Genomic DNA, 22,766 nt, shown 5'->3' with positions numbered 1-22,766 from the left:
ACCTCTCCTTTCCTAAAAGTGTTGCTAGGAAGGGGGCAGGCTTGAAATAGGAATGGAGACCTCATCTTGGCACCCCCATTTTCCCAGGGGCCTTTCTGACTTCTCATGTTCTCCTGGGTCGCTGTGTGGCTTGGGCAACTTTCTAACCCTCTCTGGGTCTCATTCCCCTCATCTGTAAAATTCAGGGATCAGAATAGAATGTTGATGTTTCCCAAACTGTGCATTTGATTCTCCAGCCAATGTGACAAGACCAGCCCCCCCTACCAGCACTTAAATGCTGATCCTACCTTTGCCTCTGTGGTCAAGTCACCTGACCTTCCTGTTCCTCAGTTTTCTCATCCGTGAGATGGAGATGATGACAGTATTAGTATCCACTGTTAGAGAATAAAATAAAACATCTTCACCCTGTGATGACCCATCCTCTGTTCCACTGGCCTGGAGTGCCTTCTCTGATTCAACATCTCAGTACACCCACTGAAGCATCCTCGGGGACAAGGACCAGCCACAAACTAGACGCTGTAGGTGGCCTCTTGGAAAAGCCAGCCTCTGGGTCCTGTTTGCCAGGAAAGCACCTAAAAGACTTGTGTCGCTGAAGTCCTCACTGTTCCCCGCCACCATTACTCTTTCCCCATAAGGCTATCTTTGCCTCAAATCCTTGCAAGAAAGGCACACTCTAGTAAAGTCTAGGGCTTTCCAGTTTAGGTGAGTTCAGGCAAAGTTTCCACCTCTCCAAGCCAGTTTCCTTTTTGAACACCATCAGAAGGCTTAAACTTGATAGTATGTCTGAACAGCTAAAGCACCGCAGGAGCAGTCAGTACAGAACTATTATTGTTATTTCCGTTGTCACTGTGGCCTTCTGTGGTTTCTCAAGACCACTGCTGTCTGTAGAAATTACAATGCAAGTCGCATATGTAACTTTAAATGCCCTGATACTACATAGGATAAAATAAAATAAATACAATACAATGAAACAAGTGGGATTAATTTTAATAATGTATTTTACTTAACCCAAACTTATCTAAAATAGTATCATTTCAACATGTAATCAATACAAAAAAATTCTTAATGAGGTATTTTTGCTTTCTTTCTTTTTCCTACTAAGCCTGCGAAATTCAATGTGTTTTACATTAACAGCACAGCCCAATTCAGGCCAGTCCCATTTCAAGAACTCAAAGGCCACTTGTGACCAGTGGTGACTGTACTGGACAGTGCAGGTGGGAGGGAGTTTACTAAAGGGTGGGTTGGGGACTGGCCAGGAAGTGCAGCTGTGAAACTGGAAATTCCTGGAAGGAAAAAGCCAGAGTTTCCATTTGGGAAGGAGCAGGGGGCCTGCAATCAGGCCACTTAGGGGCCAGCTTGGGTTTTTCCTGCTCTGCAGATCATTGCAGCGGAATGAGAACAAAGCATGAGTTGGTTCAGTCAACAAGTTATATATAGATTGAGTGGCTGCAGTATGTCGGGAGCTATTCAGATGCTGGCGGTAAAGCAGTGCACCAGACAGACTACTGCCCCTTGGACCTCAAGATGGGAGTGCAGAAGAGAGAAATTAAACAACTGCTGAAATTGATAAAGAAATGTAATGACAATGGAGAGAAGTGTGGTGAAGGGGAAATGTAGGGTTCTCTAAGGACATGGAGAGGAAGGATAGTGGGGCAGGGGGTGAGAGTGGTCTGGGGAGCCACGATGAAGACCACCACTTGCTTCAAAGTCAGAGATGTGTCCTGGACAAGCTGAATCAGAAAAAATAATCATAAGTGATCGGATTTGACATCTATTATGTTGAAGCTTATGAAATTGCCATTTAGTGTATCAAATATTATTGAAAATCAGTAATTTCGTATGACTCAGTGTAATATTTAGGGCATAGAATGGATTGGAGGTTCTTAGCTTGGGGCTCAAGGGCGGGCTTGAATTGGGCTCTATTTCCAGAGGAGTCCGCAGCCCCCATGAGCTCTACCAAGGGGCCTGTTGATCCCTCCATCCCACAAAGCATCAAAACTTGACCCGGCGCCCATGAGCTCTACCAAGGGGCCTGTTGATCCCTCCATCCCACAAAGCATCAAAACTTGACCCGGCGCCCAGAGAGGCTTTCTCGCGTCACACAGCCCAGAGGGAGGAGGGGCTGAGACGCTCTCCGGGGATCCCGCCGCTCTGTCTCGCTCCCGGGCCGAGCCATGTTGATTGTCCCCTCGCGGCGCCCGGAAGCGACCCTCAGTAAACAAAGCCGTGTGTGGGCGCAGCCCCAGCTGCCGGGGGAGCGCTGTCCAGCCCGAGGGGGGCGGGGGAGGAATGTTGTGAATGAACCCAGGACCCGCCCCGAAACTCTGCTTAAGGCCGGCGCTGCGGGGGGTCCTCCCACTGTGATTGGTCTCCGGCGCCCGGTGATTGACAGCGCATCTCGCTGAGCACTCTGACTGGGTCGTTCCAGAAAGACAGGCAGCACATGCAACGAATGAGCAGTGGCGGCTTGGAGACGGGTCTGCTTGTGCAGCCCTCGGAGGAGGAGGGCCTCGGAGGCCGGAGGGGGGGCCAATGGGGACCGGCGGCGGGGGCGGGACGACGGCGGAGGATAAAGCGGCGGCCGAGGCAGCTTCATTGTTGTGAAGAGTCTTAAAGGGGCCGCATCACCCGGCCGGCCCGGCTCGGGGGCGGGGGTGGGTGCGGCGGGAGTCCCGGGGCTACCGAGCGCGAACGAAGGACAAGAGGGCGGGAAGGGGTCGCGGGCGCCGGCGAAGCAGAGCAGGCATCGTACTGACCCCTCCCAACAGGCCCCGCCCCAGCCCCGGCCCGTCCGGATGGACCCCCCTGCGGCCAAGCGGAGCCGGGGCTGCCCCGCGGGACTGGAGGAGCGCGACGCCGGGGCCGGGGCCGTGCGTGGCCGGGGCCGGCCCGAGGCGCTGCTGGACCTCAGCGCCAAGCGAGTAGCCGAGAGCTGGGCCTTCGAGCAGGTGACTGAGGAAGGGGGTGGGGAGGGACTCACCCCCAGCCCTTTCCCAGAGGTGCCTTCTTCTCCCCCTATCCAGACTCAGCCTCCGGACCTGCCCCCATCGGAGACACTCCCAGAGATCTCCTCCAGGATCCTTAACCCTGTCCCAGGACACCTGATCCTCCCATTTCACCCCTTCAAACCCTGACCCACCCCCATCCCTTCCCCAGCCAGCCCTGCGCTTCAGCCCACAAGACTCAGGGATGCGCTCAGTGCCCCAGATCCCAGCTCGGCACGCTTTCTCTGCTCCTGCCCCATGATTCTCTCACAATCCTAGACACCTCTCTATTCCCACCCCATCCTCATCCCCCAGTTAGGGCTCCACATTCAGTCCTCACTTTTCTCTCCAACTACTACAACACGCGCCCACCTGGCGTGAGTCTACATCTCTGTCCCCCAGTAGAGGACTCCCCCACTTATATAGCTCCCAGCCTCAAGACACCCCTTTCCTATCCCCCATCCTTGCATCCAGCATCCAGAACCCACCTGTCCCATGGAGACCCCTCTCTTCCCCTGCTGATGCTTCCCTCAAGCCGTGATAACCACTCACCCTCAGTATTTCTGGGACCACCTCCCACCTGGGGCTACCTAGCCCCTCCTGGCAGATTACTTCACTGTCAGAGTCTCCCCTCCCCATTACCCCATGCTCACTCTCTCCTTGCCCCCCAGCCACCCGAGTTTTTCCAGAGTTTGGCAGCAGGTGTAGGGCATGGGTGTCCGTGTCTATAAACAGGTGCACCTAGAATCCTGCCCCAATAGCTTCTGGGGGCCCTGCCAGGATACCCCAGGGCTGGGACAGTAAAGTCTGCTTTCCCAGATTTCAGGGTGGTCCCCCGGGGAACTGGAGTGGTGGCCAGGACCTGACCAAGCCTTCCTGTAGGCTCTGTCTTCCATTTGGCTTGGGGTCGGGGGGCATTCTTTGCTCCCTGGCCTCTCCAGAGTTAGGAATTCTGCTGGGACTGATGGGTCTGGGCCAAGTGTGGATGGGGCAGGCTCTGATTCATGGCCTGGAAATTCCCTCCTTAGTCATCTGCCAACTGTCCCCAAGGCCAGGGCCAGTCACTGGTCCTTCCACTTCCCCCTGAAACCCAGGGCTGGGGGCCTTGGAATGTCCCTGCGCCTTCATTGCATGTGAGACCCGCTATCCTAAAACCTTCTCCAGGGTTCTCCTGTACCTGCCCTGGGCAGGTCTGGCCCTGGGAAAGCTCTCACCCCACAGAAGCTCATGGAATCCTCTGCAACCCTTTGGAAGTTGTTCTCCTTCTCACTTTGAGGAAACTGGGGCACAGAGAGGTTGAGAAACTTGCCCAAGGACACCCAGCCAGTGAATTGCAAGCCTGGATTGGAACACAGGCTCAACCAGCTTGGTTCATTGCCCAGAGCCCCCAGGGGTGGCCAGGACACCCCTCCCTCCCTGGGGACCCTTAGAAGCTAGAACAGAGATCCTGTCTTAGGACCTGGAGTTTGCCAGCTATGGGACCCTGAACAAGTGAATTCACCTCATCTCTGAGCCTCAGATTCCCCAGGCTGCAAAAGTATCACTGGGTTGTTGCTATGAGAATTAAGGGAAATCGCACTCATAAAGCATTTAGCACAGTGTAGGCTAAGAATACATAGGCCTAGTCTTCTTATCACTTTTGTCTTCCTTCCTCCTGCCCCCTCAAAGCCTGAGAGGGGAGACTACCTTATGTTAGGACTCTGGGACCTGACATCCAGGAAGGAAGCAGCAGAAAGTTCCAGAACACTAACTATGTGCCAGGTGTTATTGTAAGCGCTGTACACATATTAATGCATATTTAATACTCATGATACCCAGGAGGCAGATGCCCTTAACATCTCCTTCTTGAGAAAACCAAAGCTCAGAGGGGCAAGTGACTTGCTCAAGGTCATACTACTTGTATGTGGCAAAGCCAGGATTCCAAGCACCGGGGTATGTAACACACCGGCCCTCCCCATAGGTTGAGGAGCGGTTCTCCCGGGTGCCGGAGCCAGTCCAGAAGCGCATCGTGTTCTGGTCATTTCCACGCAGCGAGCGGGAGATATGCATGTACTCATCACTGGGCTACCAGCCCCCAGAGGGCGAGCACGATGCCCGGGTCCCCTTCACCCGCGGGCTGCACCTGCTGCAGAGCGGGGCTGTGGACCGTGTGCTGCAAGTGGGTGAGTGGCTGCCCCCCACCCCTGCCGGGGAGGCCGGGAGGTCCAGAGCAGGCATGAAAGAGCGGGGAGTTGGAGGGAAGCCTGGGTCAGGGGGAGGGAATGTTCCAAACTTCAGGCTTTGATGTCCGGGAGGGTTGTACGAGATATTGTGAGCTTAAGAGCAGGGATCTGCCTTGACCTCAGACAGCTTATTTGGGAGTTGGGGTAGCTGTGATGAGGCAGGAAGGCAGGACCGAGGCAGTAGTTTTGAGGAGTGATTGTAAACTGGAAGTGATAGGAGGTTCTAGACCTCAGACCGGGCTCCAGGGATGCTCTGATGCCGAGGTTTAGAACCAGAGGTAACAATGATCCTAGACCTCAGGCAGCAGGGTCCTAGGTCAGAGTTGGTGGCAAAGTTTTAGATCCAGTGTTGAGAGACAGTCTTAGACCTCAGGCAGAGAGACTCGGGTTGAGGTTGATTTCAGAGGTTTAGGGATAGTCTCAGACCTCAGGCTTCGATGGAGGCTAGGGTGGAAGTTTAGGATCATCTGGGAGGAATGATCTTAGAGCTTAGGCAGCAGGGTCCACGGGAGGGGAGGGGGCAGAAGTTTAGAGCTAGAGATGAAAGATGATTCTAGACCTCAAGCAGCAGGGCTCAGAAGGGAACCAGTGGAGGCTGAGCCGGAAGGCAGGTGCCCTGGAATACCACACGTCCCATGGGAAAAGGTCATGTCTGCCTGCTGGAGGCAGGGGCTCAGCCAAGATGACCCTTCCTGAACCCTGTCAGCCTGGGGGCCCCCTTGCCTGGACATGACCCAGCTGGCCACAGGCTCGGCCACCTCCAGCCGGTATGAGGAAGCCGCCGTCTCCCTGCATGACGCAGCCAGGGCCGGCTGGGGCCTGAGCTACCCAACCAGTCGGATGAGCCTGGCATCTGGGCTCCCCAGGGGCCAGGGAGGGGCAGGGGGTGAGGGGGTGACCTGGCCCCTGGCTTGCCACATCCACCCCTCGCCCCTAAGTGTCACTCACAGGCCTTTGGTATCTTTCCAGGAAGGCCCAAGGAGCTTGGAGCCTGGGCTGTATCCACAATTACCCAAGGGCTAAGAAAACCATCTTCAGCAGCATTGCTATAATATTATTCAGAATTAGAGCAAGAATAAGCATTCACTTAGGACTTACTGTATGCCAACAGTGTTCTAAGCACTTGGCAAATATTAACCCATTTAATCCTCAGTACAAATGCATGAGGAGGAGGTTACTATTTATTCCCACTTCACAGATGAGGAAACCGAGGCACAGCAAGTTTAAGTGACTTGTGTTAGGTGGCTCAGCTGGGACTGGCCCCTGGTCTTGTGCACCACGGACCAGCACCACCCATCTTTAGGGTGACGCAGCAGTGACCGTTTGGTTTTGGTCTTAGGGTTCCACCTGAGCGGAAACATCCGGGAGCTGGGGGGCCCCGGAGAGCCCGAGCGCCTTTACCACGTTTCCATCAGCTTTGACCGCTGCAAGATCACATCCGTGAGCTGCGGCTGCGACAACCGTGACCTCTTCTACTGTGCCCACGTGGTAGCCCTGTCACTGTACCGCATTCGGCATGCCCGCCAGGTAGAGCTGCGGCTGCCCATCTCTGAGACACTTTCCCAGATGAACCGGGACCAGCTGCAGAAGTTCGTGCAGTACCTCATCAGTGCCCACCATACCGAGGTGCTTCCCACTGCCCAGCGCTTGGCAGACGAGATCCTCCTCCTGGGCTCTGAGATCAACCTGGTTCATGGTAAGGGCACCCAGGGGTCTGATCGGGGTGGTGAGGCCCCAGCTAGCAGCCACGTCGCTTGCTATGTGCTGGGCATTTGTCACAGCATCCAAAGGTACCCTTGATCTGTGAGCAGGGATTGGGGAGCATCACTACCTGAGGTTGAGGTCACATACCTAGTAAGTGGCAGATCTTGGATTTGATCTGGCCCTCCCTGGGCAGATGAATGGTCAGAAATCAGCCAATGGGAAGATCCAACCCCTGGGTGGGGTATCCCAAGATCACAGGAGCAGACCTGAGCATGGATGGGCAGAGGGCATGAGGAGTGTGTGTGGACATTAGTGGGTGTCAGGTGGAGATAGACCAGGAGGTGTTATGAGTTCTGGGGTGGTTTGGAGCTACAAGTTGTGTTGCTTAACTATAATGGTGGGAGGATGGAGTAGGATGGAGGGTGGGTAGATGGATGAGTAGTGGGTGGAGGCATGGGTGGATATTTGAGGGTGGCGATGGGTAGATGCAGAAGGTGTTCATGATGGGGTGTTGGGGTGAACTGATGGTGTGGAAAGATAGATGGAATGATTGCCTAGGATGGTAGGTGAATGGGGAATTGGTGATAACTGGCGATGGGGTTGGACGGGATAGGCTTTGATTGGAGAGTTTGAGATAGTGGGTAGATGGGGTTGTGTGGAAGATTGGAAGGACCAATAGGTGCATGATTGGGGGTAAATTGATGGGTGCATAGAATGTTCTTATGTGTGGTTGACATGGTGGATGTATCATGTGAGTGGGTGTTTTGTGCAGGATGGATGGATGGACTAATGGGCTAGTGGGTGTTTTCAGAGATACATATGAATGGGTGGTTAATGGAGAAAGAATGATGGAAAGTTAGGTTTAGTTGGACGGATGATAGCACAACTGTGTGGGTCAGTGGATGAACAGGTCAGTGGGTATTTTGAATGGTTGGTACAGATGAATTATAAAGACAAATAGGGGTGAGTAGGTCAATGGATGGACTAATGGGTTGGGTATATAGATAGATGAGCAGGTAGGAGTTATGGTAGGGTGGATGGTGGACTAATGGGGTAGGTAGTTATGCTAAGGGTTATGGATCTGTGGGTGGAAAGATGCATGGCATGACATAGGGGTGTGGATAGACAGTTGAGTGGTTTGGATAGGTAGGTGATATTTGGGGTAAGATGGATGGATAGATGAATAGGCGGATGGATGGATGGATGAATGGTGGATTTTCAGGTGGGATGGATGGAACTTTGGGATGGGTTGGGTGATTTGGAGGACTGGACGACAGTGCCCCTTTTCCCCAGCCCCAGCCTCAGCTTTCCCTCCCTCCCCACAGGTGCCCCAGACCCCACGGCGGGAGCCGGCATCGAGGATGCCAACTGCTGGCACCTGGACGAGGAGCAGATCCAGGAGCAGGTGAAGCAACTGCTGTCCAACGGCGGCTACTATGGCGCCAGCCAGCAGCTGCGCTCCATGTTTTGCAAGGTGCTGCTTGGGCACGGTGGGCGGGGCTAAATGACCCTGGCGCAGGAGCCCCGCCCCTCCTCACCACCCTTAACGCACAGGTGCGGGAGATGCTGCGGATGCGGGACTCCAACGGGGCGCGCATGCTGATCCTCATGACTGAGCAGTTCTTACAGGACCCGCGCCTGGCCCTGTGGCGGCAACAGGGCGCCGGCATGACGGACAAGTGCCGCCAGCTGTGGGACGAGCTGGGTAAGTCCCAGACCTCGGAGCGTGGCAGGCACCAGGGCTCACTCGCCCCGAGATTAGGGTCTGGCCCCTTAATCGTTCCTCCACTCATTAGCACCTCCTGTGTACTAAGCTCAGGGGCTGCAGCAAGAAACAAGAGAGAGTAAATACCTGCCCTTGAGAGCTGACACCTAATAGGGGAGACAGACGGGAAAATCCTACAAACACATTAGACCAGGGATCGGCACACATTTTCCATAGGGCCAGATAGTTAATGGATCTGGCTTTTCCAGCCTTTTGGTTTTTGTCTCAGCTGCTTGTGATTTTATCTGTTGGAGCAGGAAAGCAGCCACAGACGCATGTAACCAAGTGGGTGTGGCAGCATTCCAATAAAACTGTGTTTAGGGGCACTATTTATTTATTTGAATTTCATATCATTTTCCTGAGTCACAAAATATTCTTTTGATTTATTCTCCCCACACCCCCACACATCATTTAAAACACCATTTAAAATGAATTTTAGTTCACAAGCCACTCAAAAACAGGTGGCAGGTTTGATTTTCCCATGGGCAGTAGTTTGCTGACCCCTGTGATAGATGGTGATAAGTGCTAAAAGGGAAAAAAGAAAAACAACAGCAAGAGGATCTGGCAGCCTGGGTTTGAGTCCTGACTTCTAACTTCCCAGCTGTGTGACCTTCAGCAAGTGGTTTACCTCTCTGTGCAGTAAAGTGAAGAGAGGTTTTGTGGCAACCTCAGAGGCCTGAAGTGAGCATTAAGCAGAGAGCAGTGCCCAGCATACAGCAGGTACTCCATAAATGTGTGCTGTTCCTGTTGGCATGAATGTTGAGCCTCCCCATGCCCATGTTCTCCACTCTCCCTCCCCAGGGGCCCTGTGGGTGTGCGTCGTCCTGAGCCCTCACTGCAAACCAGAAGAGCGGAAGAGCTGGCTCCAGCTGCTTGGCAAATGGGACAAGCTGGATGTGTGCCCACTGGAGGAGGGCAACTACTCTTTCGATGGACCCAACCTGCAGCCCACTGCCACCCTCAACCCAGGTAGGAGAGGGGTTCCTGCCACTCCCCCCACAAACCGTCATCACTGCCTGTGGCCCAACCACCTCATCATAGTGTTCTGGGGGAGAATGGGGTCGGGAGTGGGACCAACCCTTTCCTGTCCTCCCAGCACCCAGGGCAGGGGCAGCAGGCAGCCCGAGGGACAGTGACATGAAATACTTAAGATGCCTGTAGTTCTGGGCTGGTCTTCTGACTCAGCCTCCTCCCAGCCTTGGAGGCAGGAGTTGGGGGTGGGGTGGGCAGGCCAGAGAGAAAAGGAAACAGGTATTGAGAAGAAAGAGACAAATGAAGAGAAGCAGAGATGGAGGGAGAAAGAAAGATAGAGGAGGAGGGAAAAGGAATGGAGTGGAGGGTGAAGAAAGATGGATGGACATAGTTATTCAACTTCAATTGTCCATTTGTATGAGGGGTTATAGCAGCTCGCCTGACACACACACAACTACACATGCCTTTGAAAGGCTGCCGGAAAGATTTGGGGAGATGACACACAGTCATCACTGCACCCAGAGTCTAGCCCTGAGCTGGCACTCGGTGGTGGTAAGTTGACCACCACCTGATTGCTAGGGCCCCCCTCACGGGGCTGCATTTGGGCACCTTTCCCACAGGCCCAGAGGAGGAGGAGGAAGTGGAGGAGGAGGTGGTGGCTGCAGGTTCCCGCCACACCGTGTTTGGCCGTGCCCTGCAGGCTGGGTCACTGCATTGGAGTGACACCCACCTGCAGAGGATCCTGGCCAGCGACTCCTACGGCCCCAGCCTCACCGGCAATGTGGGCAGTGACAAGCCAACCTTCGACCCCCAGGGCCGCCCACTCTGGTTGGGCGAGCCCTTCCCCACTGCCTGCGCCCGTGTGGACACCCTGCGGGCCCACGGGTACCCCCGCCAGGCCCTGCGGCTGGCAAGCGCTATAGTCAACACACTCCGGCTGCAGCGGCGACATCAGCTTGAGAGCTACAAGCAGCAGAAGAAAGGTGGGCATCAATATTATCACTGTCTCCCAGGGGCTGCAGACACAAATGCCAACTGCGGGGGGCTGTGACAACCTGGAGGGTCTGTGGGTAGAACAGGAAAACAGACCACTCTAGGTGTCTTGAGCAGAAAGGAATTTAATAGAGGAGATTACAAAACCAATGGAAGGGCTGCAGGACTGAAAGTCAGGGAAGCCACTGCTTGGGTTCACAAGTTTGAACTTCAGAAGCACACGAAGTTAAGCAGCCTGTAGCCGTCACAGGGGGGCAGTTCCGAAGAGGACAAGTCAGAACCTGCTGGCAAACCTCATGTCTGTGTGGTGCAGACAGCCACACACCTGCTGTAGCCGCTGCAGGAGTCATGGCCTCATTCCCTCCCACCTTCCACACCTCACACAAAGGGGTCTGGGAAGTGTGAATGCCTCCAACCACATGCCTTTCAGGAACATGGACCCAGTGTGGCCAGATCTGATTTTTCAAGAGAGACCAGAAATCTGGATTATTTGATGTGGAATTTACTGTTTTTTTTTTTTTCAATACAGGCAACAAGTTCAAAATTATATTAGGAAGAACAAAAACCCATAGACTATATTTGTGAACTGGATATGGCAGGCAAGAGGGTGGCCAGTTGTGTCCTCTGGGCGATGGGGTTGGGTTGATGGGTCAGTTACCAGGAAATTAAACACAGGGTGTAATGGGGGAGGAATGGAGTTTCTGGGATCCTAGCAGAGCCCTGACTCAGCCTGGAGGCATAAGGAAAGCCCCCTAGAGGAGGTGAGAGCTAAGCTGAGATCTTAAATATGTATAGGAGTTTCCCAGGAGAGGGGGAGGGAGCAACAATGTTCCAGGTAGAAGGAACAGCATTGGCAGGAGCTCAGAGGCAAGGGAGAGCTCAGCTTGGGAGAAGGAGAGGATGGGCTTCCAGATGGTGTGGGTGACCACCATGGGGAAACTTTCGTATCAGTCCTTAGGAGCCCTGAAAGCTGGTTGGGCCTGAGACAGGTGGGAAGGATTAAGGGTTATAAGGAAAGGATGGGCGCTGGCTGGATGTTTTAGAAAGCACTCTGTGTCCTGCCAGGCCTGGGTCTGGCTGTGGGACAGGAGGCCAGGGCCGTGGAGGTGACAGCTACTGTCGAGCTCAAGGGGAAGAGAAGATGGATGCTGGAGCGGCAGGTGGTGGGCGGGCACTGGGAGGCTGGGCTGGGGGTTTAGGGAAAGGAAGCCCTTGCCCCAGGGGCTTGGAGTGGAAGTAGGCATTGAGCCTCCCCCACTTCCTACCTGCAGAGCTGCTGCAGAAAGGCTCCACCTGTATCACCAACATGGAAGGATGGGTGGGCCACCCCCTGGACCCCATTGGCTGCCTCTGCAAGGCACTCCTGGAGGCCTGTCGCCTAGAAGAGGAAACCCTTGCCCTTTATCCAGGTACTACAGTGGGGACTCCTTGGGGGAGGGGGGACAATCATCACCCTTTGGCCATGCCCCTCTCCTGGTACCTCTAGAAAGGGAGGCCACACCCCCTACAATTGGCCGTGCCCTCTGGCCAGTGCCAGGTGCCAGCAGTGAAAGTGAGGCCGCCATAGGCCTATCTGCTGCTAGAAGGTGGGCCCCACCACCCGGTGTGTGCGGAAGCAGCAGGGCTCTCCCTAAGCCTCACCCCCCGTTGGGCCATGTTTGGGGTCAAGTACCACTGGAGTCCCAGGAAAGGGGGTTCTCCAGCAGCCCTGATGCCCTTCTCCCTCAGACTCAGGCCCTGAGAAGCGGAAGGTGGCCTACCAGCATGTGCCAGTGCCCGGGAGCCCTGGGGAGTCCTACTTGGCGATGGCGCTAGAGGTGGCACTGCTGGGCCTGGGACAACAGCGGGTCCTGCCCGAGGGGCTGTACGCCCAGGACAAGGTGGTGCGCAACGAGGAGCAGCTGCTGGCCCTGCTGGAGGAGGTAGAGCTGGACGAGCGGCTGGTGCAGGTGCTGCGCAAGCAGGCGGGACAGCTGCTGGAAGGTGAGGCCCCGCCCCTAGCCCCACCTCCTTGTCCTTACCGTCTCCTGAAAGGTGAGCTCCAGACCTTGGCCCCGCCCCCCAAAGTGCTGGCAGCCTTTCACTGTTGGAAGTGAAGACGCTCCCATACCCTTCCCAACCCTGTAGCCAATGAGCCTAGTCGCTGATGCCCAGCTGGACTTTATTGGCTCTGCCCATAGTCCTGCCCTGTGAGGCCCCACCCCCTATCTCAGACGGAAGCTGGCTTGACCCCGCCCCCAGAGCAGATGCCACCTCCACCCTCTGCCCCTACCCTGCATCTGAGTCCTGCCCTCTACCCAGGGATGCCCAGGGTCTCCTTTTGGATCTTTCAGTGTTTGTGTCAGTCTCAGCCCTGCGCTTCCACCCCGGGGACCTCTCGAGCCCCAGACGCTCTATCCTTGGTCTAATCCATCCCCCATTGGGAGCCTGGGATGTGAAGAGACCTAGGGAGGGGCCGATGCAAGCCCACACGTGGGGACTGAGTTCAGCCTGCCCCTGCAGGGGGTCCCTTCAGCGGCTTTGGAGAGGTACTGTTCCGGGAGAGCGTGCCCATGCACACCTGTGCCCGCTACCTGTTCACCGCGCTGCTGCCCCACGACCCTGACCTGGCTTACCGCCTCGCGCTGCGAGCCATGAGGTGAGGAGAGACTGGGGACTCCCCCTGGGCCGGGCAGGATTGGGGGATGGGAGCCTTCTGGGAACCCCATCCTTCCACCTAAACTCACAGCTTGGTTCATTCACTCTCCCTCATGCTGGCATTCCACATTCCAGGCTGCCCTGTACTCTTGATTACTAAATATAAATGTGTCCTATTATTTTGAATTTGAGAAATATCCGCATGACATAGAATTCAGAGTCCTTTTCTAGGCAGGTTTTTCCAACCTACCCATATCCCTCTGGAGGCAAGCAATGTTACCAGTTTCTTCTCTATACCACAGGAGACAAGATTTCTGTAAACCTGTAATCTGAAAATTGAAAGTTGGTTCTCCTTCACACCCTGATACATCCTGAACCTATTCTTTGCACCTTGTTTTCACTGAACATTTGCATCTTAAAGGCTTTACCTTGTCATATAGCATGTGAACCACTGTAGGGATGCACCACCAAAAAACCATTCTGGAGCTGACAGACAGACATTTCTGATGTTTCCCAAAAGATGTTGCGATGAATAACCAGGTTATCATTTCCCATGTGCACCAGCAGATCGCAGAAGTAGATTTTTTTTTAATTGAAGTATAGTCGATTTATAATGTTGTATTAATTTCTAGTGTACAGCATAGTGATTCAGTTATACACAGATATATATTCCTTTTCATATTTTTTTTCATTATAGGCCATTACAAGGTATTGAATATAGTTCCCTGTGCTGTACAGTGGGACCTTGTCGTTTACTATTTTATGTACAAGAAGCAGATTTCTAAAAGGCTCTCTTTATAGTAAGCCACGCCCAACAAATACAGTGAAATCTGTCCCCCATCCTCTTATCCAGTCCTCAAGAGATACCCGTTAACAATTTGGGGTGCATTTTTCCAGAATATTTGGAAAGAATAATCTGTTAAGAGGCATGATTTAGAGAACACTCTTTCATGTTCTGGACTGTTTTCTAAGCCAGGGCCAGCAAATTACAGTCCACGGACCAAATTTGGCCTGCCACCTGCTTTTGTACAGCCCATGAGATGAGTGTTTTTTATATCTTTATCTTTAGATGGTTGGGGAAAAAAAACTAATATTCTGTGACATGAAAAATATGTGACACTCAAATTTCAGTGTCCAGAAATAAAATTTTACTGACACACAGCACCACTCATTCATTCACTTACTGTCTGTGACTGCTTTCGCACAACGACAGTCGCAACAGAGACCAAATGGCCCAAGGAGCTGAAGATACTGACTGTCCAGTCCTCTGCAGAAAAGAGATGCCAACCCCTCATCTAAATCCATGACTCATGTTACCCATATAATCTACACAACCCAGCAAAATAAGTATGTTTACCTTCATTTTACGCACAAACAGGCTTAAGGTGTATCCAAACTCATGTAGTGAAATTATTTAGCTATTTGGAACCAGAATAATCTTGACTCCTATTCCAAGCTGTCAGCTACATCTGACAACTTTGAAGAACTTTTCTAAACACAAAATGCATGTAAATAGTGAGCTGCTGAGGGGAGGGTATAGCTCAGTCAGAGAGCATGTGCTTAACAGGCATGAGGCCCTGGGTTCAATCCCCAGCCTAAATAAATTAATAAATACCTAATTACCTCCACCCCCAATTTTTTTTTTAAATAATAAAGTCAAAAAAAAATTTTTAAAGACATACATCTAAAGAAAAATAGTGAGCTGCTTAATAATATATCTTAGGGGGACATTGAGTCAGTCAACAAACATTTGTTGTTTACTAGCTGTGTGTGTGCCAGGCATTGTGCTGGAGATGCAGCAGTGAACAAAACAGTCAAAAATTCCTGCCCTTGTGGGACTGACATTGTAGTGAGGGAGAGATAGTAATTAAATTTATAGGTAGAAAAAGAATATGAAAAAGAAAATATGTATGTATAACTGAATCACTGTGCTGTACACTAGGAACTAACACAACATTGTAAATCAACTATACTTCAAGTAAAAAAAAAGTTTATTGGTAAACCCTGTTGTATGTCAGATGGTGACATGCAAGAAAGGGATGGAAAGAGTTGGGAGTGGGAACCTGCCGTCTGACATGTGCTGGGGATGTCAGGGAAGAGCTCGCTGAAAAATATTTGAGCAAAGACCTGAAAGAAGTAAGGGAGAACCACAGGAGTCTAGGGGAGAGTGTTCCAGGCTTGTGCAAAGGCCCTGAGGTACATGAGGGACATCAAGGGGGGATAGTGGCTGGAACAGTGTGAGCAAAAGGGGGCGGGGCCACTTCAGGACACAAATAATCCCCTTAGCTATCAGCCTGTGGTGCATGAACAGAGCATCATTTATTTAAGCAACCCCGCAGTGTTTATTTAACAACACTGCGGTGAAAATCTTGAGCTCACACCTTCCATCTTCCTGGGTGCCCAGGGCTTTGCTGGCCTCAGGGGGTAGGCTCTGGCTGTGCAGGAGACCTCTCCTTGAGAGGATGGAGATTCCAGCCTTGTCCCACTGCAGGCTTGTTCCTCTTCTCACCCCAGGCTACCCGTCCTGGAGACAGCATTTCCAGCTGGAGAACCTCATGGCAACCCACTGGACTCCATCGTGAGCAACCGCTTCCCTCGCTGGTTCATCCTTGGCCACCTGGAGACCCGGCAGTGTGAGCTGGCCTCCGCCATGCTGACCGCTGCCAAGGGTGAGGATGGCGGCTGCCCACATCCCCATCCCCCGCCCCATCCTCCTCCTCCACATTTCTCTCTTCCTCCCTTTCCCTCATTCTTGCCCCCCTACTTTTTATCCTTTTTACCAAATTCCACAGTTTTCCTTGAGCACTTTCTAGATGTATCAGGCACTGTCCCAGGTTCTGAGCCTGTAGCAGTGAACAAAATTCCCAAATCCCTTGCTCTGTAGTGTTAATTCTGCTGGGGACAGACAGATGATGAATAAGGTAAAGAAGACTGTTACGTGGTGATAGGTAGTTAGTGCTACGGAGGGGAATAAAGCAAGTTGACATTTAAGCCAAGACGTGAAGGTGAGGGTGGAGCCATGCCAGTATTTGGTGTCTTAACTCAGCTGCCACAACAAAATACCGTCGACTCAGTGGTTTAAACAACAGAAATTTTTCTCACAGTTCTAGAGGCTGGAAGTCCAAGGTCAGGGTGCCAGCATGGTCAGTTCCTAGCGAGGGCTCTCTCTTCCTGGCTTGTAGACAGCTGCTTTCTCACTGTCTGCACATGGCAGAGAAAGCGAGACCTCTGGTCTCCTCCTCTACTTAGAAGGACACTAATCCCATCCTATGGGCCCCACCCTCAGGATGTCATCTAAATCAAATTACCTCCCAAAGGCCCCACCTTCAATACCATCACACTGGGAGGTTAGGGCTTCAATATATGAATTTTAGGAGGGCACAATTCAGTCCATACCATCTGGGAAGAGCATTCCAGGCAGGGGGAACAGCTAGTGCAAAACCCTGAGGCTGGACCGTGCCTGGTGTATTTGAGGAACAGAGAGGAGGCTGGGGTGGTTGGAGCAGGGTGACAGAATTGTAGGATCTGGGCCAATGATAATTAACAATAGTAATAAAAGCTCACATCTGTGTAGCTCTTGCCATATTAAGGCCTTTACAAGTATGGGCTCACCACAGCCCTGTGAGACACATGCCATTGCAACAGTATTACCCATTGTACAGATGGGGCAGCCAAGGCACAGAGAGGTGAAATTACTTGCTCAAGGTCACGCAGCTAGTGAGTGGACAGGCAAGGATTTGAACATTAGCACCTGGGTCCAGAATTGATGCCCTTGACAATTAGGGGTCCAGTGGGTCCCCGGATGGCTTCCTCCCACAGGAGGGAAAAGGCCAGTGCCAAGAGTGGCCTAGATCTTCATAGGACTACTGTCAGGTGTGTCATCCTCACACCTTTGCGCCTGTGTAGAGAAATCTGCGAGCAGGTCAGGCAGCAGCAGGGATTGGGGCCAGGTATACCTACAGTGTCCTCTGTCCCTCCCCCTACCACAGGAGACCCCAAGTGGCTGCACACAGTATTGGGCTCCATCCAACAGAACATCCACTCTCCAGCCCTGCTCTTCAAGCTGGCGCAGGACGCCTGCAAGACAGCCACCCCGGCCAGCGCACCACCGGACACCACGCTGCTGGGCATCGCTCTGGAGCTGGGCCTGCAGGTGAGGGCCGCCAGGAGGATGAGGTGGGGGGATGATGTCAGGGGAATGCAGCCTGAGGGCGGGGCCGAGTGAGAGCCACTTGGGGGTGGGGTCTGAGTGTGAGGTCAGCCTTTGGGGGCGGGGCCTGGATGCAAGTGCCTGTAGGGCGGGGCTACAGAGGAACAGGGTCTGTGAGTGAGAGTCCTGAGAGTGAGGGAATGGAGTCACTAATGAGGGTGGGGCCTATGAATGAGTGACTCAGTAGCAGAGCCTGAAGTTGAGACTCTACCTCCTGGAATGTGGCTGAGGGCGAGGGCGAGATAGAGGGCTTGGTGACGGAGCCTGCAGTTGAGTGGGTGGGTCACAAGAGGGTGGGCGGGGCTGAAGTTGAGTGGGCAGCCTGCCAATAAGGAGCTTTCTTGGGGGCAGGGCCTGTAGGGGCCCCTCTGGTCACCACTGAGGGGAGAGGTTTGGGGATGGTCCTGAGAATGAAGAAGCACCTCTTTGGGGGAGGAGCCATTGTAGGGGGAATGTGGGGGTTGAGATAAGGGTGGAGCTTTAGAGAGGTGACCCACTGTTTAGGAGCTTCCAGACAGGACCTGGGGATGGGGCCTCAGGGGAGGGGCCAGCAGGGAAGGTACTTTTGGGGGGTGGGACCTGAAGAAAGTGGAGCCTGAAGGGCAGGTGCTTTGGAGCTACAGGGGAAATGTGCTGACAGGAAGCATGGAACTTTCCAGAGAGGGAGGACAGGTTGGTTTGTCATCCCAGGTGGGATCCACGGGGCCTTAGGATAACACCAACAATAACAGTAACAGTAATGTTGGTGTCAGCTGAGCACTTTGGAGCAGTAGGCACTGTGCATAGAGCTTTACCTACATGCTTTCATTCAGTTCTCACAACTCTATGAGGTAGATACTATTTTTATCTCCATTTTACAGATGAGGAAACTGAGGTCCAGAGAGGTGACACCCTTTGCCCAGATTTTATGGCTCATTGATTCAGCTCTTAACTTCCGAGTTTTCCGGGGCCCCTCCAGATCGCCAACCCCCTCCTATAGGCCAGCCCTGGCTTGAGGTGACCCCATCTCTCCCCTGTCCCATGCTGCAGGTGATGCGGATGACCCTGAACACCATGACCTGGCGCCGGAGGGAGATGGTGCGCTGGCTGGTCAGCTGTGCTACAGAAATCGGTGAGAGTCCCCAGGGGGAACCTGGCACCCATCTCCCTGTGGAAATGAGCAGTCACAAGGGAGACTCAGAGCAATTTCCTTGACTCGGGCCTATGCTCAGGGATAGGCCACAAGGGAATGTTGGGCAGGGGAACCAAGCTGGAGAAAGGCCTGGAGGCTGGCCAGGCTAAAGTGGCTTGGAGAAAGGACCATCGCTCCAAAGGTTAGCCCCACCCCTAGCCCGCACCCCCAGTTCCCGCCCAGATCAGCTGCCCTATTCTCCTTTGGAAAGGTAAAGTGCAGTTTCTGTCAAGCCTGGAGTGGAGGCAGGGAGGATGTGGCTTCAGCCGTGGCTAGTGGGGACGGCAGGCCAGGGTAGACCCATGCACACATCCACGTCCCTGCCCCTCTTCCTGACCCGCGCCACCCTCTCACCTTCCCCAGGCCCGCAAGCCCTAATGAACATCATGCAAAACTGGTACTCCTTATTCACGCCAGTGGAGGCGGCCACCATCGTGGCAGTGACGGGTACCACTCATGCCACCCTGTTGAGGCTGCAGCTGGACGCGCCCCGGCGGGAGGAGCTCTGGGCCTGCGCCCGCACCCTAGCCCTACAGTGCGCCATGAAAGACCCACAGAACTGCGCCTTGCCCGCCCTCACCCTGTGCGAGAAGAACCACGCGGCCTTCGAGGCGGCCTACCAGATCGTGCTGGACGCGGCAGCCGGCGGCCTGGGCCACGCCCACCTCTTCACCGTGGCCCGCTACATGGAGCACCGCGGCCTGCCGCTGCGGGCCTACAAGCTGGCGACACTGGCCCTGGCGCAGCTGAGCATCGCCTTCAACCAGGACAGCCACCCTGCCGTCAACGACGTGCTCTGGGCCTGCTCGCTCAGCCACTCTTTGGGCCGGCACGAGCTCTCTGCCATCGTCCCCCTCATCATCCGCAGCATCCACTGTGCCCCCATGCTCTCCGACATCCTGCGCCGCTGGACCCTCTCAGCGCCCGGCCTGGGTCCCCTCGGGGCCCGGCGGGCTGCCAAGCCCCTGGGCGCCGACCGGGCACCGCTCTGCCAGCTGCTGGACGCGGCGGTGGCGGCCTACATCACCACCAGCCACTCCCGCCTGACGCACATCAGCCCGCGGCACTACGGCGACTTCATTGAGTTCCTGGGCAAGGCCCGCGAGACCTTCCTGCTGGCGCCCGATGGGCACCTTCAGTTCGCCCAGTTCTTGGAGAACCTCAAACAGACCTACAAGGGCAAGAAGAAGCTCATGCTCTTGGTGCGGGAGCGTTTCGGCTGAGGCGCAGCAGGCAGGCGGTGGGGGAGGGGGGTACCCCCTTCGCCCCTGCCTCTGTGGCACTCACTCTCCATCGGGCGGCCTCAACACTGGAGGCCTATGTGGCATTTCAGTATTAAGTCAGGGAAGGAGCCCGGCTGGAGCCGGGTGATCTTGCCTGCCATCCCCCACACCCAGAAGGAGGTGGGAGGCAGGGGTGGCATCCTGCCACCTGCGTGCCTAGGAGTGTGCAAGATGCAAGGATCAGAAGCCATGCCACCACCCAGAGGCCTGGAAGGGAGTGTGTGCTTGTGCAGCTGGTATGACCCCGCCTTGGGCATCCCCAAAAGCAACAGGCAAGCTCTCCCACCCCAAACTCCCAGGTCTGGCTGGGGCTGGGAGGCAGGACTTTCCAGAAACCGGCTCTCAAAATCAGTGGAGCAGACCCTCCCCACACCCAACTTTGGGTGGCCAAGGGGCTGGTATTAGGGCATCTAAACTACTTTTGTACCCTCTCCTCACTGCCTCAGGGGCCCCATCCACAGCCCTGCACCCACTCCAGGCTGCCCAACTGGGACCAATGGCTCACCCCCACTGAAGGATTTGAAGAGGCCTCAGGCCTCGGCCACATACCTCACCCCCCACCCTGCCAGGACTTCCATTCCCTTGGGTGCCAGGGTCCCAGGGCCAGCGGGGGGATCATTAATGTCCCTCCCCCTACCTGCTAGTCACTGGACATAGAACTCAGGAACAGAGCCAGGCTCACACTGTCCTCCAAACCTGGTGTCAGGGGGAGACAAGCACAGGCAAGCCAGGTACCCCTGCCCACGCTAGAAAGGAAAGAGGCCAGCGTGGTGGCATTTTCTGGCTGTCTGTCTCTCCCTTTCTCTTCCTCCCCCTCCCTGCTCCACCCTTCAGCTTACTCTCCCCTCCCATATGTCTCACCATCTAACCTGTCTTTCTGTTTGCAGCCCCAGGTCCCGGCTGCTGTCTCTTTGGCCTCCCTTCCCCAACCTTGGCCCAGGGAGGAGGAGGGAGAGTGTCCTACCCCCAATCACCCTCCTGTCTTTTCTCCTCCTGTAATTAAGGACAAAGATCACCACATTTTGTAACTTTTTTTTTCTATTTATTGAACCATATATTGTATTTCCTTTTTCCTTTTTTTTTTTTTAAAAAGATTGAACACAGCTTGTTCTTTTTAATTTTATTTTGAGACTAAGGGTGCATTCCCCTGTCTCATTACGGCCCCCTGCCAGGGCCCCCTGTTCACCTCCACAGAAAATCTCCAGCCTCATCTCTGGGCACAGCTTCAAGCGAGGGATGCAGCGGGAGCAACTGCTGGTTCCATCCAGTGGTAATAGTATGGATGACAGCAGACAAGCATGGAGAGCTCTCTATGAGCAAGCCTTGTGCTGACACCTATGCTTTACACCTGTCATCAGTTACAGCACTTGTCACAACAGCCCTACAAGGCAGTTGGATTATCATTCACATTTTACAGATGAGGCTTCAAAGTTTAAGGAAAGGGCACACGTTTTATTTGTTTGTTTTTATTTATTTTTGGCCCTCGTTTTAGAAAGCGACAGAGCTTGATTTAGTACCGTGCTGGGGCGGGGCTCCTGATTGTCTACTTCTGGCAAATTGGCCCTGCGGCGCTGGGAATGGCCACTAGGGGGTGTCCGGGCTCCAGATACCCGTTATGGGGGCGTACTTGTCAGCAAGTTTCTGAGCACCAGGCGGGGAGGGTGGGCGGTGCGTGTCAGGTGTTGGGTGCAGCTGGGTGGGGAAGGCATGCCGCCCAAAGGTAGGAATTCTGTGTAGACTAGCCTTCGGTGGGCGAGGTTCTGACAAGGCGGGGTGGGCGTGGTCAATAGGGGCGCGGCCAGGACGTGTCTGGGCTCCCAAACCGCGGATGAGGCTCCTAGTCCCCAAATAATGAGATCTGGAGGATAGCAGTAAGGCCCTTAGTTACCTTGCTTTACTGGCTCCCTGAGAAGTCAGGAACCTCCCTGCCTTTAGAGACAGACAGACAGAGGAACAGACTATCTGGGTCACTGTCGGGGCCGGGGCAGACGAGGACAGAGGCTTCCCGAAGGGGCGGGGCTCAGAGCGAGGCTGGACGGGGGGCCGACCGCTAGAGGGCGCCGAGGTCCCGTGCGCAGCCGTGGGCGGGGCATCGGTGGCGCTGGGCATAGCGATTGGCTCGTGGCACCGACCTGCGCTGGAGGAAACCAGTTGGAGTTGGCTCCACCTCCTACCCCGCCTCTCCAGTTTCCGCAGGTATGCGAGTGGGACCCGCAACTGACCTGCATGCACGCTCCTTAGCGCCGCCTGGAGGCCTGGGAGGGTGAGGTGGCAGTCCTGAGAGTTCTGCATCAGCTCTGACCCTTGTGGTCCCAGCTGTTTCCAAGTGTCTCGGACCTGGGGCACCCCTCGGGTCCAAGTCACAGCCATGACCCTCTTGGGCTCACACACACACACACCTCAAGCCCAAGTTCCCTGCCAGCATTCTCAGATACTAGACACCCCAAGTCTTACCCCCAGCCCGAGTTTCCTTTATGTCTGTCACCGTCAACTGTCTTTAGCTCAAACCCTCAGGTCCCAGTTATCTCCAAATGTCCCCTCAGGGTCACCCCACCACCGCCAGCTTAAATTGGGTCCCATCCCCCCAACCCCCAGCCTTGGACATGAGGCATTCCTCATCATAATCTAGTCTAGGTCCTTCCAAGAACAGCTCTTCCTGTCACCACACCAACCCTGAAAGTCAGTCCTCCAGCCCAGAATTTCCTACAAGGTCACCCCCCCAACCCCATGACACTCCTCCAGGTCACCCTTCTACACCAAGGGCACCCTCTCCACCTATATGACTAAAGTGTCACCTTCCTAGAGCAGGTGGGGGAGAGATGGGG

At 54.3% G+C, this 22,766-nt stretch overlaps 1 protein-coding gene across 2 annotated transcripts; it reads left to right on the top strand.

The window, feature by feature from the left end:
- The first annotated feature begins 2,536 nt into the window (after window positions 1-2,536).
- ZSWIM4 (zinc finger SWIM-type containing 4) lies at window positions 2,537-21,044 on the top strand. 2 transcript variants are annotated; one of them, XM_074350629.1, is made up of 15 exons: window positions 2,537-2,654; window positions 2,769-2,948; window positions 4,945-5,146; window positions 6,546-6,902; window positions 8,236-8,384; window positions 8,465-8,615; window positions 9,477-9,644; window positions 10,268-10,630; window positions 11,912-12,049; window positions 12,369-12,623; window positions 13,143-13,278; window positions 15,792-15,946; window positions 17,267-17,430; window positions 18,517-18,598; window positions 19,022-21,044. In XM_074350629.1, exons 2-15 carry the CDS (start codon window positions 2,796-2,798, stop codon window positions 19,879-19,881), a joined length of 3,333 nt encoding a protein of 1,110 aa, XP_074206730.1. In that variant the 5' UTR covers window positions 2,537-2,654; window positions 2,769-2,795; the 3' UTR covers window positions 19,882-21,044. The 2 variants fall into 2 exon arrangements, with proteins under 2 accessions (XP_074206730.1, XP_045372062.2); XM_045516106.2 differs by lacking the exon at window positions 10,268-10,630 and having other exon boundaries at window positions 2,547-2,948.
- The last annotated feature ends 1,722 nt before the right edge of the window (window positions 21,045-22,766 follow it).

This window comes from Camelus bactrianus, chromosome 22, assembly GCF_048773025.1.
Source record: "Camelus bactrianus isolate YW-2024 breed Bactrian camel chromosome 22, ASM4877302v1, whole genome shotgun sequence".
NCBI classification, from domain to species: domain Eukaryota; kingdom Metazoa; phylum Chordata; class Mammalia; order Artiodactyla; family Camelidae; genus Camelus; species Camelus bactrianus.
This window is presented reverse-complemented; position numbering and strand designations above follow the sequence as displayed.